The 19,085-nt window shown below is 39.9% G+C and overlaps 1 protein-coding gene across 5 annotated transcripts in view; it reads left to right on the forward strand.

Moving 5' to 3' along the window:
* Positions 1-19,085, forward strand: part of GTDC1 (glycosyltransferase like domain containing 1) — a 427,297-nt gene that overhangs the window by 348,055 nt on the left and 60,157 nt on the right. For all 5 annotated transcript variants that reach the window (XM_055145858.1, XM_055145876.1, XM_055145886.1 and 2 more), the window contains exon 6: positions 13,299-13,640. In XM_055145858.1, the coding sequence (XP_055001833.1) occupies positions 13,299-13,640 (342 nt within the window). The remainder of the gene's footprint in view (positions 1-13,298; positions 13,641-19,085) is intronic.

Below are 19,085 nucleotides of genomic sequence, written 5' to 3' on the forward strand. Positions count from 1 at the left end.
GGGAAATATTCCAACAAGTTAAATACCTTGTTATTTTTAGATAATTTAAGATTGACTTCCAATAAGACTAACACTAGAGAACTGGGCATGATTTACTGTTGGATTCAACAGTACTGGGGAATAGTTGTAGTCAAGGATTAGGAAGTACATAGTGTGTTGTGTCAGGAACAGAGCCCCAGGGCACTCTGAAAGAAGGATAAACATCTTAGGAAATTCACCACCACTGAACAGAGAGTGTAAAATGGAGATAGTAAAATGAAGATTTCTCTTGGCAAATACTCTACAGTTTGGCCAAACTGCCTCATTACTGTAGTAAACCTTGTATGGACTGGAGAGTTCTTGTTCTTCAAGAACATGTTACTCCTTTGGGGGTGGGGGGATAATCTTTTTTGGGAGGACCATGAGAATTCAGCACACATGTGTCTATAGAGATAGCCCTGGATTTGACAGATATTTGTTCTAAAAATATGCAGGATAGCTCTTCTTATTTTCATGTGCTCATAAGGACCTTAAAGTTTTGGAATTATGTGATTGTACTGTAAAAAGAGATTTTGTGAAATTGTGTAAGGCAAAATGCTCCTACAAGGAGGAAGTTAAATTAGCAATGTATATAATCTAAAACACGTTGACAGTAAGGGGTGGAAACTAAGGCATAATTATTTAAATTAGATTATACTGATCATGTATTAGATATTGGCAAAGAGGGACATATAAGCAAGTTTTAGTAAGATATTTAGAACATGCTAGTTTTTCAAAAATGATTCTTCAAAGTATGGTCACTGTCACTGTCATCCCGTTGCTCATCGATTCGCTCAAGTGGGCACCAGTAATGTCTCCATTGTGAGACTTGTTTTTACTATTTTTGGCATATCGAATATGTTTAGAAATTGTTTAGAAATGCTATGGGTAGCTTGCCAGGCTCTGCCATGCAGGTGAGATACTCTCAGTAGCTTGTCGGCTCTCTGAGAGGGGTGGAAGAATCAAACCCAGGTTGGCTGCATGCAAGGTGAATGCGCTACCCACTGTTGGGAAATAAAAATAAAAAGAAAAGTCCTAGAGATATAATGCAGTAACTTAATGCCTACCTCCTTAGAACAGAGGTCACATACCTGAATGTAGGGGTCATGAAAAATTTATTTTAAGATAAATTGTGTTCTGTTATTGATGTTTGATTTGCATACTAATTTTATATTTCTGAGGAAAAAATAGGGTATAAAGGGCTCACAGGGGCTGGAGCGATAGCACACTGGTTAGGGCTTTTGCCTTGCACGTGGCTGACCCGGGTTCGATCTCTGGCATCCCATATGGTCCCTCAAGCACCGTCAGGAGTAATTCCTGAGTGCAAAGCCAGGAGTAACCCCTGAGGATCGCTGGGTGTGACCAAAAAGCAAAAGAAAAGGGGGGGTGCTCACAAATGGAAAAAGTTTAAGCAGCTTGGGTCAAGAACTCCACCTAGTAAGCATATGGTCTGGAGTTCAAATCTCCTGGACTGGAGACATAGCGCAGTAGGAAAGGTAATGGCCTTGCACACAGCCAACTCCGGTTGGATCCCTGGCATGAAATGTAGCCCCCTATGCACCACCAGGAATGATTCCTGAGCAGAGTTAGGAATAAGCCCTGAGCATTGCTGGATCTTCTGCCTGTCATCCTCAAAGCCCCAAGAAATTAATTAAGATAAAACATTTTAGATGGAATAGGGTCATGGGAACACAAATGTTTTTCCTCATGAAAAACATATATCCCAACTATGTAAAGGGCAGCCTTGGCTGGAGAGATCAATCAATGGGCTGACCCCGTGCTTCGCTTGCAGGGAGGCCATGTTCAGTGCGTGGCAGCAAAACGTCCTCCAGTGAACGGAGCCAGGAGTAACCCCTCTGCACCATTAGGTGAGGCTCAATAAAACAAAATAAATACATAAATCATCATCATCATCATCATCATCATCATCATCATCATCTCGTTGATCGTTGATTTCTTGAGTGGTCTCAGTAATGTCTCCATTTGTCCTAGCCCTGAGATTTTAGGAGCCTCTCTTTACTCGTCCTTCTCAAGGATGCTGCATTGGAGGCTCTTTCAGGGTCAGGGGAATGAGACCCATCATTTTATTGGTTTTGGCATATGAACACACCATGGGGAGTTTGCGAGGCTCTCCCATGCGGGCAGGAAACTCGGTAGCTTGCCAGGTTCTCCCAGAGGTAGAAGTAGGCTATAAGATGTCACGCGGCCAAGAGCTTGGTTTTAAGTTTCTGGATGTTTGCCATTGGTGGGATTACATGGCACCGGGGGCAGTCCCTGGTTGTGACCACCTAGCTACTGGAAAATGGGAAATCTGGATGGAAGAGGCCCAGTCCTGATTTGAGCAGGCTTGAAGGTCTCAGCCCCAGCTCCCGCACACCTGGGTTCCTCTGCCAGTACCTTCATGCGTGAGGCTCATCCAAATGTGTGGAGAGGGGCCTTGAGTATGGCTGTGGCTAGGCTCCAGAGGTCTTTGGCCATGGGAGCTCTGCTCCAGGCGGGGAGGGATGCTGGAGCCCACCCCCTCCAAGGGACCCTGGGGAAGACAGCCAGGTGCACGGGCAAGAGACTCTCTGCATTACTCTCTTCCTACATAAATAAAGAATAGACACTATAAAATGATGGTACTTTTTTAGTGGGAACGAAGTTGGAGCGTTTCTCTTTGACTGCCTTAAAAAAAGATGCTATCTCTAACAAGTGTGTCATCACTGAAACCAACGTAATTAAGGAGGCCAGTCTGATAACCCACACGTTGACTTCCCATCTTAACGTGCATTTCTCGGGTGACTAAGTGGGGTTTGCTTATTCATTTTTAACTGCAACTGGTTTCAGTGGCTTTTATTTTCTTAGCTTGTCACCAAATAGTAGCTGTGTAGATCAGACATAGCGCTCCTGCCCAGTAACCTCTCATAGGCTATCAGTGGTTCATGTTGGCTTTGAATGTTTTCACCAGGGAAGACAAAGTTTGGTTCAAGCACAGACCATGGAACATGTGAGCACGACGGCATGTCCAGCCACAGTGGTGTCAGATGGATGACAGTTCTCCTCCCAAAATATCTCTGTGTTGTGCAGTGAATTGTGATGCATGTGGATCATGATTGGCTCATCAGTGATTTGTCTTTGTCCAAATAATATTCTGCCCAGAGTTTTTTATTGAAAACACCTTTGTAAAAATGTGCTGTCTACCACATGAATATTATCCTGTAGCCATCTACAATTAAGAAGAGCAGTTACCCTTTAACCAACTACCACATCTAAGTCTTTCTTTTTAATGCTGTGTCCAACAGCTAGTTTTAGCTTTGATGGATTACGTTGCTTGTGACTCCTTTGTTCAGTAAATATGGTGTGACAAGGAGTATGGGGTGAGATTATACACCTGAGGATATTTGATCATGATTTTTACTTCTATACTTTATAGATCTGTATAAATCTGCTTACCATGTAAGTAATGCATTGGACACAATGTAGGATGCCATGATTTTTTAAATTATCTTTGATATTTGCTTATTTGGCTAAATTCTATAAATGTTGATTTTGTAATTAATTTCTAACACATTGTTTAGAAATAGTGAATATTTTTTGCCATAAATCACTCTAGGACTTACATCAGTAAAGTATCTCATCTTCCCAGTCAGTTTTGGAAAAGTTACTTATCTTTGGTTTCTTTTGATTCCCTTTCTCTCTGATTTTTAAATGGTTTTTATCCATGAATGTACTGAACTTGTAATAAAATCAAGTGATTTTCTCCTTCCCCATATTAGCCTTAAATTATGTCTTTTTCTGGATCTAATTTTCACCAGTTTCTTGATTTCTTTTAATTTGAATGTTATAGTTTAGGTAATAGAGTTACAATAATATTCATGTTTCTGGTATTGGTGTACAAAGTTATTGAATGCCTCCATTACTAAAGAACTTAATGCTCTTGCACAATCCTATATCACATCTAGTCCAACATTTCTTTCCCCAACTATCCCCACCACGTTATTTGCTGGTTAACTGTTACCGTTTTAGAGTGTACCATTACCTCCCTTAGCACTACTGTATGCTCACATCCTTTACTTATACTATGATCTTACCTCCCAGCACCCTGTTTGTTCTCTGTTCTGCACCACCAAATCTGGAACTCTAATCTGTATTCTAGTATCTGAAGTTTATTTTTTATCGCGCTCATCCTTAATCAGGGAAGAGCCTGGCAAGCACCTGTGGCATATTCAGTATGCCAAATACAGTGACAGTAACAGGTCTCATTTCCCTGAACCTGAAAAGAGCCTCCAATCGTTGGGAAAAATGAGTAAGGAGAGGCTGCTAAAATCTCAGGACTCGGATGAATGGAGACATTACTGGCACCTGCTCAAGTAAATCGATGAACAGCGGGATGACAGTGATACAGTGATACAGTGATCATCCTTAATCTTGATTGTTTCTCTGTCTACCACAGATGATTGAGATATTCTCTACTTGACCCCTTGCCTCTGGTTTAATTTACTCAACATGATACTCCCCAATTCCATATAAATTGCCAAATTACATGACTTTTATTTTCCTACTAGTTCCATAGTATTCCATTGTCAATATTTAAACAAATATATCAAAAAATTTTGTATAGTCATCTGTTGTTAGATATTTGGGCTATTTCCTGGCTTTTTAATTAAGAGCTTTCCTGAAAAGATACGCATTCATTTCCAATTAATGAGTTTTCATTTGGAGAGCAGATACTTAGGAGTGTGATTACTGGGTCAAATAAGAGTTCCATTCTTACTTTTTTGAGATATCTCTATATTGTTTGCCAAAGAGGGAGAGCTAGGTGACATTTCCACCAGCACTGAATGAGAGTTCCCCTTTTCACCACATCACCACCAATATTTGTTTTCAGGGGTTTTTTGATATATGCTAGTCTCACTGGTGTAAAGTGGTTTTTGCTCTGATTTGTGTTTCCCTGATACCAAGTAACAATGAGTAATTTTTGCATATGCTTATTGCCCTGTCTTCTATGGGAGTGTCTTTGCCCCTTCTTGGGGTTTAAATAATGTCTTCAAGAGTCCCTTTGGCTGATTGTTACTTCTCAAGTTTCCTCTTATTGTGGGGAGGGAAGAAAGACTTATTCTATTAAGTGTTAGATTTGGGAAACAATCAGCACAACATTTCTACCACCATGGTTGGTACTCAGTTACTGTTTACTGAGTGAAAAAGAATGACTGTGTGTACACATTTTTATTTATCACTTGTCATCCCATTATTAATCGATTTGCTCAAGCGGGCACCAGTAAAGTCTTCATTCATCCCTGTCGTGTGCTAGTGTAGCCCAATGGTGTCTGCTCGCTCCAGGAACCCGAAGAGCACCAAACTGTTTGTTCAGGGTCTTAATGAAGAAGTCCAGCCATCTCGTAGGTGGGCGACCAGGTGTTCTTTTGACGTCCCGTGGAATCCAGTCGGTAACGGCTCTAGTCCTGCGGTCGTCTCTAAATCACATGACGTGTCTGGCCCATCTGCTTTGGGAGTGTTGCAGTGGACAAATGTTTAACTTTAACCCCACATTTCCCAGACTTGTTTTCTCACAAAATCTTCTCTCATACAACACCCCCACATGTCCCATAGAACCAGTATTGCACAAAACAAACCCTGTGCAAGTCCATTCTGAAGGGCACTCCCCGGGGAATGTGCTGTTCTCCATCCCCCCAGATCTGGGCTTGGGAGATGGACTGAGAGCGGGCGGTTCTGTCTTCATATTGGTTCTGAATGACTGTCAGTAATTTTTGACGTGCTCCCTTTCTTCATTCAAACTTGAGAAGATTATTTGATCATATAATTAGCATCATTATTTTTTATGTGCTTTGGAAGACAGGCTATTGATAATCACTGCCTTGTGTTCCCTTATCTGTGGCTATTTAGTTTTGAGTTTCTCTAGACTTATTATATGAAATGCTCTTTGCTGAAATCTCTCAAAACTACTGTAAGCTGTGAACTCCACTGTGACTTATATTTCAGAATAATGTTCTGTTCCGTAATACTTGTCCTAAGTTGACTTGATTTTACTTTTCATCCTGCCTTCCTCTTGACTATTACTTTATTGGTTATATCAGTCATGGAGGGATTTTTTTTCCCCGGCTGTCACCTCCAAACCTCTCCATGAGTGATTCATGCACAGAGCCAGGAATAAGCCCTGACCACAGCCGGTGTATCCCAATATCCACCCTATCCCCAGACCACCCCCCAAAAAAAATCTAACTTCTCATCTTCAGCAGGTATAAGATAAAGTGCGTGGTTCATGGAACATTTTCTTCCCTTACTATCAATCTTTGTTTCCTAAAACATTGGGTTTTTTTTCCCTGACTTATCTGTGTGAATGAGGTATTTGATCTTTCCTAGAGATCCAATTCTAGGCCTATGTGTTCGGAAGTGCATGGGGAAGCAATGAAATCTAGGTCTGGAAGGTTTTTTTTCCAACTGTGTTTTTAAGCCCTGTCCAGTACAGTATTGGGCTTTCTGACAGTACCATCGGACCCATATTGGAAAACATAGGTGGGAAGGTACAAGATGCTTTTCAAAGAAGAGGAAACCAGGGGAGGCTCAACTTCTATTTCAAACTTTGGCTAGGGGTTGGGCCAAAAACTGGGCCAGGGGTCTCACGGGGAATCACAGACTAGAAATGATTGCTGTGATCAGAATATCTCTAAACATAAATGCAGGTTCTAAAGAGCTTCTGAGAGATTTGGAAAATGGGAAAGATTTTCTGTAAGGTAGGTCGTAGCTTTTTTTTTTTTTGTAAGAAAAATCAGAGGATTATTAAGTTTCAAACATGGTATATGCTCTAAAAGGCAGCTTACTGTTTTTCTTCACCTCTTTCCTTTCTTTTACTCTTTACCTTCGTACTTTTTCTCTTCTCATTAGCACCTCCACCAGAGTTGAAGCTGGTAAAAGAAAGGAAGTGTTCAGACATGTGCCTATTTGCATAGCTAGTGCATTGAGTTAATGCCAAGACAGCTCAAATATTCTGTCCAGTTCTATAGAAAAGCCAGTTTCACCCCATCAGTAAGGTATTATTTTCTTTTTTAGCATAGAACGGCTTATTGCCAAGCTTCCCTTAACTGTACATTACAAATAACGTCTGATTAAGAATGTTCTGGATGGGTTAATTAGTGTGGTGACTATTATTAAGCAAACTGCTTGTTAGTATTATGCCTATTTGATCTTGGTATTGATGTGAAGTAATTGACCATAGAGCTACATTTAGAAAAGCTAGAATAAAGTTTTTGATTTCTATTATGGCAATAAATTGTTTATATTAAACATGTCTATGAAAATATGAGTTTCCTGACACAGAGTATCAGAATAGACTCTGTGTGGGATGGTAGATGGGGATTGTTATGTTTGTTTTGTTTTTTAGAGGTATTAACACATTTGTCCAGCTTGCTTCAAGACCAGCTCTGCTAGCACCAAATCACAAAATATATATATACACCTATTTCAGCTTACTAGTACAGAGTATATGAAAACTAAAGTGATGTTAACTTCTCTTGTTTAAAGCACTGTTTTTTTTTTCAGATGTAGCTAATTGCTTAAATATTTCTTTGGGTTACAATCACTGTATATAAATAGGCTATTAAAGAAAAATATGAGAATATATTGTAAATAAGGAAAGTAGCTCTTCTTTCAAGTACTGGAATTTTATCATTTTATTTATTGGTATTTTGTCTAGTTCTGTTATTAGGTGTTTCTAGCTATAGCATTTCCATGGGGAATTCATTCTATGAGCTAATAAGTTACACCATCAGGTCAGGGAGTTTTCCTCAAAATTCAGCTTAAATTTTCCCATCCTTAATTTCATCTCATTACTCCTAGTTATACCCCTTGTACCAAGCTAAATCATTATTCTCATTCCTTGGAGACTCCTATTATGTACTCTCCGTCATCACTTAGCCAGACTGCTTATACTTAGCTCCTTAAATCTGTCCTCATAAATCACTTCTTCCATTGCTTTAATCATTATTATTGCTTTTCTAAAAACTCTCTAATTTTTAAATACATATAGTTATCCAGTGCCCCAAATAAAATCAGCAATCACGCAGAATTTTCTCTTCTTCTTAGTGGGCACCATTCGTGCCTTGGGGATTGTTCACCAGGGACCGAACCCAGGCCTCCGACATGCAAAGTCCATGCTACAGTTCCCTAGGCCCCACCCATATTCTATCCACACATATTGTCCTTCCTTGTACAACATAAACCCCCTCCAAAGTGAGAGCAGTTTTCTTGGTCAAGGCAGCACATGCTCCCTTGTGAAATTTGCAACTATTTAAATTGAGTGTTTTTCATATGCCCTATTATATGCAGTTTATTTGATTTTTTTTCAATTTCATGAGATTACTAAACTAAATTTTTGGTGAGATCCATTTTTTTATTCTGCATCTTTCTATGTGCCTACTCACTACTCTCAAATGAGTCATCCACAATCTGAGCTAGCACTGGATTCTGTTCACCACGAGACGGCATAGTAGAAGTACTGAGTAAAGCAGGCAAAGCACCTTGCCCACAGCCAAATCCCAGTCAGTTCCCAAGTCCCATTGTTTACAATCTTTTAGCCAATCTCTTGTCTCTTTGAATTTGCAATGTTGCTCACACATGGCTAATATCAATGGATTCTTTTTTTTTTAATTTTTTATTGAGTCACCATGTGGAAAGTTACAAAGTTTTCAGGTTTAAATCTCAGTTATACAATGCTCAAATACCCATCCCTTCACCAGTGCTCATATTCCACCACCAAGAATCCCAGTATAGCTCCACCCCACCCCGTCACACCCCTAACCCCCCCACGCCTCTAGCCCCCCCCCTAAGCCCCCCCCCCCGCCTGTGTAACTAATAAATTTCACTTTACTTTCACTTTGATTGCATACAATATTTCAACAAAACTCACTATTATTGTTTGGAGAGTCTCTCCCCTAAAGTCAGACCTGCTGAAAAGGAAGCATTAGATAATTTGTTTTCCATTGCTGAGGATGAAGAGGTATGAGGTCGAGTGACCACACTTATCGGCCTCTCAGTTTTGGGTTTCTGTAATTTAGTATTTTAGTAACTAAGTCCAGAGAGATACCTGCCAGAAGTTGCATAGTTGCCAACTTGTACTTCTCAGTTACATTATATTCCACATATGAGTGCAATCTTTCTATGTCTGTCTCTTTCTTTCTGACTCATTTCACTCAACATGATACTTTCCATGTTGATCCATTTATATGCAAATTTCATGACTTCATGTTTTCTGACAGCTACATAGTATTCCATTGTGTAGATGTACCAGAGTTTCTTTAACCAGTCATCTGTTTTGGGGCACTCTGGTTTTTTCCAGATTCTGGCTATTGTAAACAGTGCTGCAATGGATTCTATGAGTTAGGTGGGTCATGATACTATTTTCTAAAATGAAGATACGTGGCTTCAATAACCATTGATTATTGTGTTTGTTTGCTTTTATTGTGAATCCTTTGTACACTCAGTTTGAAATTTTGTTGAGATCTTCTTTAAGTTCGTCTGATATTCTTTATCTGACATAAACAAATAGATTTCCTCACTTGCTTTATTAGTGTTTCCTGGGTACGTAGAGATGTTCCTTTGCTTACCATTTGCTCCATTTATTTAGAAGAAGGTGAAAATGTTATCATTGTATTTTTTTTCTTTTGTGGTGGTCAATGAGGTGTTTTCTTTTTGGGTCACACCCAGCGATGCACAGGGGTCATCCTGGCTCTGCGCTCAGGAATTACCCCTGGCAGTGTTCAGGGGAACACATGGGATGCTGAGAATCAAACCCAAGTTGGCCGCGTGCAAGGCAAATGCCCTACCCGCCGTGCTATCACTCTGGCCCCGATCAATGAGAATTTTAAAAAATTGATTTTAGTTCCTTAGTTCCACAATGTTTGAATAGTTTCAGAAAGTTTGTTAGTTTTCTCAATAATTTTAGACATGAGATCTGAAACTGTGTCCAAGTTTTCTTGCAATAAAAATTAAGTATTGGGCTGGAAAAATAGCAGAGGGTAAGGTGCTTGCCTTGCATATGGCCAACCTGGGTTCCAGTCCCCCGAGTCCCACCAGGAGTAATTCCTAAGTGCAAAGCCAGGAGCAACCCCTGTGCATCGCCAAGTGTGGTCCAAAAAAACAAAGAACAAAGAAGCAAAAAAATTAGTGTTGGGCTATAGAGAGTTGAATGGGCTGAGTGCATGCTTTGCATGTAGGAGACCACGCTTGAATCCCTGGCATCACGTGATTGCCTGGAGTATATATAGGAGAGCCCATCAGACACTGAGCCAGAAGTAGTTCATGAGAACCAACAGGTGAAGCCCCAAAACCAAAATAATAGATGAGTAACTAAAACTTAAGTATTATTAGGGCACACCTTTGGGAGTTGAACCATTCTTTGTGCTTTATCTTTTTATGTACAGGCATCTGCTCATTACTTGGGAAAGGATTCTTACATATCCAGGCAATTTTTCTCAAGAGACTGGTGAAGCAAGCATAGATGCTTCCCACTCCACCCTATACACACACACACACACACAAACACAAACCAAACACATAGACACACACGTGTTGATTCCAGAATATACACAACAATACTCTGAACCAGATTCTGTTCCAGCTTTGTGGAACTGCCCCCTGGTCTGTTCCATAGTCCTGCTCGCCAGGCTTGCCTCCTACAGCCCTGCCCTCAGCCCTTCACCAGTGACTCTTCTCATCTTTTAAACTCTATTTTCACCTGCGCCACCTCACTTGAAGTAGATTCTCACCAAACGTTTGGGAGATTCACCTTACAATCCATACCTGCCACTTAGATCTGTTTTCTTCAACTTTGTTTTGGCTCTTTTTCCCTAGACTTTATAGCAAAACTAGGATTATTTTCTTTATTATCACAACAGAGCCTGGCAGGCTCCCCGTGGCATATTCCATATGCCAAAAATAGTAACAACAAGGCTCACAATGGAGACATTACTGGTGCCCGCTCGAGCAAATCAATGAGCAACGGGATGACAGTGATACCGTGATCCCTATTTCCATTTATTTATTTATTACCCCTACTTCCCCTCCATGCTGTAAGTCTTATATTTTCATATTATGTTGCTGGTTTGGGTATTGGGGGGGGCCTAAAAAATTGAATTACTGTGAAATGCAGGTAAAGTTGTTTATGACTGGTCTCCAATCATATAATGTCCCAATACATATAATGTTCCTTCGCCAGTGTACATTCCCCACTACCAGCGTCCTCAGTTCCCCTCCCGCCCCCAGCCTGCCTCTCTGGCAAATACTTTTCTCTCCCCTCCCTCCCCTCTCATCTTCTCTCTCGCATTTTCTACTTCCATCTGAGGAGAATTTTCTTTATCTTCTCTTCAGTAGAAAATCTCCCCAAGCAAATACCCCTAAGAGCCTGAGACCATGAAAAAGAAAATTAGCTCTCGCCTTTCTCTCCTTCCCCCTCGCTCTGCCTGTCTGTCTGTCTCTCTGGCCCTCACTCTGCTCCCTCTCCTGGCCCTCCACAGACTCGCCTGGGAGCAGCCAGTGCTCTGCATTGCAAGCAGGCCAAAGGCTCCTTATTGTTCCGGTACCCTCACACCTCACACTGTTTTACACCCTGTTTTACACAGTTTTAAGGTCTCTTAATTCTTTTTTATACCTCCTTTTGGGGCTCTTAATTCAGTTCAGTAGTGTCATATTACTCTCTCAAAATATGCTCTTTTCTTCCAAACGTCCTTATTGCTCTCATTCCATGCTTATTTCTCCTTCTCTCTCTCTCTCCAACCCAGGTGCTCTCCACTTCTGCTCTTAGCAATCCAAGGGAGGGGCCAAATCACAGAATGGGGGGCCCCGGGAAAGCACGAGGTTGTCTGACCCACTCTACCTCTGTAGACGTCACATCCAAGAACTTGGCTCCGGCCTCTCTGAGTTGAATATTATTCCCAGAAGAGTCCATGTGTGTCCTTCCCCCTTTCCGTTGATTGTGCTGTTCTCTCATCCCAGAGCGCCTCCCTCTCTGCCTTTCAAAATCCTTCAGCTAACACCTTTTTTAAACCGTTACTGATCCCAAACTCAGAATTTATCTCTAGATCTCATTGTTAAAAGTTGAAATGCCCATTAGGTATATGCTGTGTTCCACCATCAGTGAGTTGGTTTTTCTTGTCCATCTCCCCCTTTTTCTGTTCAGAAGTCCTGATGGTCACCCTTGAAGATAGTAAGCTCCTTAACGTCATCCTTTATTGTTACTGGTACCAGTAAGGAACAGATACTGAACTCTGGGTCTGGAGCGATAGCACAGCAGGTGGGGAGTTTGCCTTCCATGCCGCTGCCCTGGGTTTGATTCCCAGTATCCCATATGGTCCCCCAAGCACCGCCAGGAGTGATTCCTAAGTGCATGAGCCAGGAGTAATCCCTGTGCATAGCCAGTGTGACCCAAAAAAAAACCCCAAAAAACAAACCCAGATGTTGAACTCTGTATTACAAAGTGCCAGGGAAGGTAAGGGTGAAATGACATTCTAAAACATAAAAATCTAGGACGGGATGTAGCTATGCAGTAGAGCACTGACCTTGCCTGTGTGAGGTCCTGAGTTCAATCTCTTGACACCACAAAAAAAACATAAAACATAAAAATCTATTTCCGGGGGTCTAGATAGATAAATCAGGTAAGATGTCTGCCTTAACACAGCCAACTTGGGTTTGATCCCTGACACTGCAGATGGTCCCTGAGCACAGAGCCTGGAGTAAGCCCTTGAGCAAAGCTAGGTGTAATTCAAAACCCCACCTCCCAAAATTACCTAATTTTTAAAAGTCTATCTCAATAAACATTAGCAAAGTCAATGTAATAAAAGAGTAATTTAATTTTTAGAATTGTGTACAGATTGCAGAAATCAAAAAACTTATCTGAGCAGAAATGACCCATATTAATCAAGAAAGTTGAGTGAGCGTGGCTTGAAAATGAGCACATGATACACTGGTAACTGTATCATGCATAAAGGGACTTCAGAAAGAAGAGAGAAGAAAAATGTAATAAACCGTTTGTTTGTTTGTTTGTTTGTTTGTTTGTTATGTGTTGTGCACATTTTATAGCCACAAAAATTCTTTGGAAAGCATTCAAAGGCAGTCCATGCTAAACTTTTGAACTTTATCTTGATGGGTACTACTCTGCAGTTTTGCTAATTTTTTCTACGTTTTTTTCTCAATTTTATACATCATCATCATGCCCTTAGAGAAAGGTAAGGAGCGTGTTATGAGTACTGTTTTCATTACAATAGCATTGTCTTTCTTTTTGGAAATAGATTCCTGCCGAAGCACAAAGCAGCCCATTTTCAGAAGATGCTGAGCCTTAAAGGAAATGTGAGTGTTACTCCGTCCATGGCCCCCTTACAGCAGGAGCAGAAAAGTTCTGAGAATGTATTGAAGAATTTTATCTCAGAATCTGGGCCTTGTGATACTGCGCAACAGGAAAACCTGAGTAGCTCAGTAATGCAAGAGTCAGACTTGAAAACATGCGACTCAGCAAATAATGCAAGTTCTCATCAGAGGCAAGATAAACAAAATCTGACTCTTAATCCCTGTGACCTTTTGGGTGGAGTTGATGACCAGCAAAGACCATTGCATATTGTCTGGCCTCACAGATGGTAAGTTTCAGATATTCCAACTTTGTTGTAGAAATCACAATAGAAAATAGATTCTGATGATTGGCCTGGTAATTCGTTGTCACTGTAACTTTAGAATAATATCTTAAGGTGGTGCTACACTATATCTTTACATAAGTGATTTTCTCCTTAGATTAAACTTGAATCACAGAGCTCTCCTATCTCTTCAGATCACTTGTATCTTTTTGCCTTATACTAAAATTAGAATTATAGATAATTGTTTGCTCTGAGTTGCTCAAACAACAGTAGTGAGGCATGGCTGGGAAAGTAAATATTTTCCAAGAAATTTCAAAGTTTCAATGTGTAATAGAATTCTGTATTCGTGTGTGTGCTGCTGTTCCAACACTGTTTCTGATTACTAAAGCAGTATTGCAATTAAAAAAATTATTTCATGTTTACTAACTTCACCAGTTTCAACAAGGTGGCTTTATTTCCTTTGTCATAGTATAGGTCAGTACACTTGAAATGTTTCCCATCTCTCTGATGAGTCTGGCATTGTGCAAAGCAAAATACTTTCTAGCAGAATCTATTCTTAACAGAGGCAGACCAACTCCAGCATGTAATTGCACCAAATATAAACTCATAAACTTAACCCTGGCTCCAATAAATTAGGATTTAAAGAGGTAAAATGTCCTGATAATCTTCTGGTATTAGACATGAACATTTTAATCTAGTTTTTATTCCTCCCAGTTAGTTAATCTGCATGTGGCCTGATTAGACTGCACTTCCCCCACAGATTATGGTCTCTTTATTGCAGTGATGCTGGGATGATCATTAGGTCTGATTTTCTGAGAGCAACTGTTTGCAGGTGAAGTAATAAGCACATCATACTGGCCAGGCAAAGCGCCTTTGCTGAGGATTTGACGTCCAGCACGTTAGAACTCCAGAAGCCCTCCCAGTTGATCGTTAGCATCTGGTAACTAAAGGGATTTTCATCTGACTCCAAATGTATGAACATAAAATTTAGGGTTTAAAAGTTGGTGTGGCAGGTATTTTTTTATTTGTCTATTTGACTTCAAATTTTGAACATTGTCTTTTTAAGAGAGTGACATTTAAAAAAAAGAAATGTTTTCATCGCTTCTAGGCCTTTTGGCTAAGATCAAGTGTGAAAAAAAATGTTTTCCTTAGAGTGGGATGATGTTCACTATTCTTTTATGCTGTTTTAAAATACAGTGGATGTGAATGAAATGAACCTGTATCAAGGTAAAATAGTGGTCATTATTTACTCCCGTCTGAATAGTTTTCCTTTTAGTCTGCTAATATTTACTAGGCTCCAAAATAGTACTTCTTGCAAGAAATCAGTTCGAAAAAAGTTTGGTTCTGGATTATCATAAAAATGGTAAATGAAATCTTTTGTAGACTCATGGAGAACAGCACACTGAAATGCAAGGGGGAAGGGCTAGCGAGAGAACCATGTTATAGACCACTTTGCACAAAATAAGACAGAGCAATGTTAATACAATTAACAATATTATATTGAATAATTCCCTCTTTTCCTTTGTATATTTTTGCTTTAATTTAATTTCATTGCCTAAAGTTAGTTGCTTAAAGAGATGCAACGTTATGTGTGTGCACATTCTTATTGTTAGAGCTAAATTATTTTTAATTTGGAGAAGAGGGGGAAAAAAAGCCGCATCAGCAAGAGTAAATGCCAAAATATAAAAGTAACACATTCATCCTTACGGGTAATATAGTAGAACATTGGAAACTTGGAGGTTGCCAGACACATAGCTAACATTAGGGCTAATTTTGAAAATCTAGCGTGCAGTCAATTTTACTGATGCCTGGGGACATACAAGGTAGAAGCTGACAAGAGAACTAATTTTGTTTGGGTTATTTACTGCTATGCATCATCCGCCGGTTCCCGCCTGACACACAGCTATATGAAGGGGAATATTATCACACACTAAAAATTTATGTTGACATTCGATATTTGTTCAATATGTCAGCAGTATTACTTTCATAATCAAAAGAGTAAGAAAAAGAGAAAAGAAAAGCACTTTATGCTCATATAGATATATCTTTTTAATAACAGTCTATAAGGTTAATATAGTTTACCTTTGAGAGTATACAATGAAATCAAGCAGGGTTAGGAGGGGAAATGACAGAACGCATCAACCCGAGCTGTTTGTTTGCCATTACCTAAGCGAGCCATGTCAGCTCTCTGGCCCGCGTCTGATAGCTATTTGTTGTACAGAGAGCACAGCATAAAAAAAAATATCAAACTCTTAATACTATTGTGTGCCCATAACCATCTGTCACTGCTAGCCTGGAGATGAGAGGAAGATTACGAGGAATAAGCACTGAGCCGCCGAGCATTGGTAAAGCCTTCGGGCAAAAAACTCTTGTGGGGACATCAAAGACATTCTAATTCCGAGGCAGTCAAGGATTACAGTGTGTAACCTGTGCTGACAACAGATAAATGACTGGCAATATTGTGCCAGAGCTGTTGGGTCCTGCATGGAGTACAGATGATGATGATGATGATGTTATCTTGCAGAATGGACTCTGCTGGGATAATTTTATGATAAAACACTTTTTTCAAATGCCACTGGGTCTAGGCAGCCATTTACTAGCTACAGGGGTAGCAATCAGTTTCTTCAAAATTTACTGTTCTAAGCCCATTAGAGTTCCAACGCAGCAAGGCTCTTCAATGAAAATCTGAAATGCCTATATTTTCTTTAGGAGAATATATGCAAATGTTGCGAGCTGAACTCCTACCCTTTAGTGGTAGATGCTTTATCATCTGATTTATGTAAATTCGCTCATAAAAATACAGTTTATTTTTAATTGGTGAATATGAATTAGAAAATTAAGATTCTGGTTCGGCATTCATCAAAATCTCCAGTTCCAAGCACACATTTATTTAGACCTCTGACCACCTGGGTAGAAATCGTGGAATTGACCGGTCAGTAAGAATTGTATCCTAGAGGCAGCCGTGGACTCTACTAGAAAATGACCAGCATTTGTTTCTTAATCAGTTCTCTCGGCTAGTGCCCCTACCATCCTTGTGCATCCTGGGATTATTATGAGCTCTTGAAAGCACCAGCTTGAAAGGGAGTCTTCTTTAGAGTAACATGCCAGAGCTCTTGGGTTTCTTGCCTGTTTGCCTTGGCCTTGTACATCCTGCAGAGAGGTATTTGGAACAGGAGAATGCATGGGTGATTGTTTCCCTGTAGACAAAGATAAAGAAAAAGTCGATGCTGGAGAGGGCAACGGAGTTCGGAGAGCCTGTCACTACCTTGCCTAACAAAACAAAAATAAAATCCTCCTCCCTATCATAAAAGAAAATATGCCCATGAACTCATGCAGCTGCGGTGGCCAACTCTAAAAATGAAGTGAGGCTGACCTCATTGTGTTAGCTCCACGCCGGGATCATGAATGGTCTAAAATATAGTGTTAGCCTCTCACATATCTTGTACTAAGTCAACCAAACGTAGAGCCTACTCTCTAGGATATGTATCAAAATCAAAAGTGACATTTTCTAGAAGATACATTCTGGCTTTAAATCTGTGTTAAAATGTCTGTGCATGAGAACAGGCCCTTAAATGCAATGCTTGCCCCTTCTCTTCATTCTTTCTGAATCTGAGCTTGTCAAGGATTATAGTGTGCAACCTCTGCTGACAGTAGATAAATAACTGACAGTATTTTAGCAGAGTTGGTGGGTTCTCTGCAGAGTAATTTGTTTTCTTCTTTCTACCCAGTCTTTAATGTTTTGTTATAAACATCTATAGCAAAGTGTGGTTAATAGAAATGACTTACAGAAGTTCGTTTGTTATTTTTTTTAATAGACTACAGTTTGCAATGCTTTTATTTTAACTATTTTTGATCCACATATTATGCAAATATAGTATTTTCCTAGGTTCAACCTTTATGTAAATGTTCACCTTACTGTAATGAGCACAAGAGACAGTGCTAAAGAGACAGAAAAAATCAAATTTATAAACATGGAAAGATAGAACTCTCATGGCTGAAGTTCCCTAAGTCTTTGATCTCAAGATTTCTTTATGATCTGAAAAATTATTGGGACTTGGGGCCAGAGTGAAAGTACAGTGGGTAAGGTGCTTGCCTTGCACACATCTTATCCAGATTCAATTCCTGGCACCCCATATGGTCCCCCGAGCACCACCAGGAGTGAAGCCAGCACCTAGAGCCAAGAGCATGTCCTGAACTCAGCTGGATGTGATCCAGAAACAAAACCAAACAACAAGTATTGGAACGCAGACCCTTTTGTTCATTGGGGTTATAGGTGTCAATAAATACTTTCCTCGAAATTCAAACTTAGGAAAAGTTTTAGAACCTAGATTCAATCATTTAAAAGTAATAAAGAACGAAGTACATGTCCTATAAATAACATAGATTTTGAATGACTATTTTTTAAAACAAAGATCAAGGAGAAAAGTAATATCATTTTTCTTTTTTGTGAAATCTGCAGTGTCTTTTTAATGAGAAAAGCATTGAGTTCTTTTCTCCGCTTTACTACTCAATGCTATTGCATATTCAGTATGTTGTTTTGGTCAAAGCTTATGAAGAAAATTCTACCTCTGAGAGAGAGAAAGAGAGAGAGAGACAGAGAGAGACAGAGAGACAGAGAGAGAGACAGAGAGAGAGCAGCACTGGCAAACAAGTTTTAATAGCCTACTCGGGTCATTATAGATATTTTTCTTTGATCCTACACTATGGGAGCTTTTTTCCCCTTTTATACAGAGAGGGAGGCAAGCAGTACTAAGGACTGACTCAGGAGCCACTGCTCACCCTACACGGACCTCATGACTCAAGAGCTGAGCAGAGACTTTGTGTTGCTTGGACCCAGTGGTACCTTAGTCAGCGATGGGTGCTGGAAGCCATTCAACCCTTTAACTATCTCCTGGCCTCTGACAAGAGGTTAGCCTAAAACTACTTGATGACTTTTCATACTTGCTGTTTAAGTGAATTTTGTGGCGTGTGGTAACTTGGAAAATATAGTGTCTCTAAAGTATGCTGACCTTCCAAAAATTGGCACAATTCATTATTTTGAACAATGTTGCTGTGACTATTGCCCCAGATACAGAGAACGTATCGATTATCGGGTGGTTGTCAAGGTCACGATGTAGATAGGCTTTTTTCCAAAATTCTAATTTTCAGTTTAAGAGCTTAACTTCACATGGCAACACACATCATCACTTGTTTTCCTGGAAGCAATAGGTCTGCACTCTTTGTATTTGAGAAAATGTCTGCCAAATGCCAAGCCTGACTAATCATGGTTTATGTATCAGTTTTAAATGTAATTTCTATTTTACGGAATGGGGGAAATTAATGTAATTAAGCTACATTAATTCACAATACACTCCAATTGACATGTTTTTCCCCCTCAGGACCTTATACACCTTGGTATGCAGGGACCTTTCTCTGTATCTCCAATTTTATCATACAGGATATTAAAAGATG

The sequence above is a fragment of the Sorex araneus genome, chromosome 1, assembly GCF_027595985.1.
Source record: "Sorex araneus isolate mSorAra2 chromosome 1, mSorAra2.pri, whole genome shotgun sequence".
Classification (NCBI taxonomy): domain Eukaryota; kingdom Metazoa; phylum Chordata; class Mammalia; order Eulipotyphla; family Soricidae; genus Sorex; species Sorex araneus.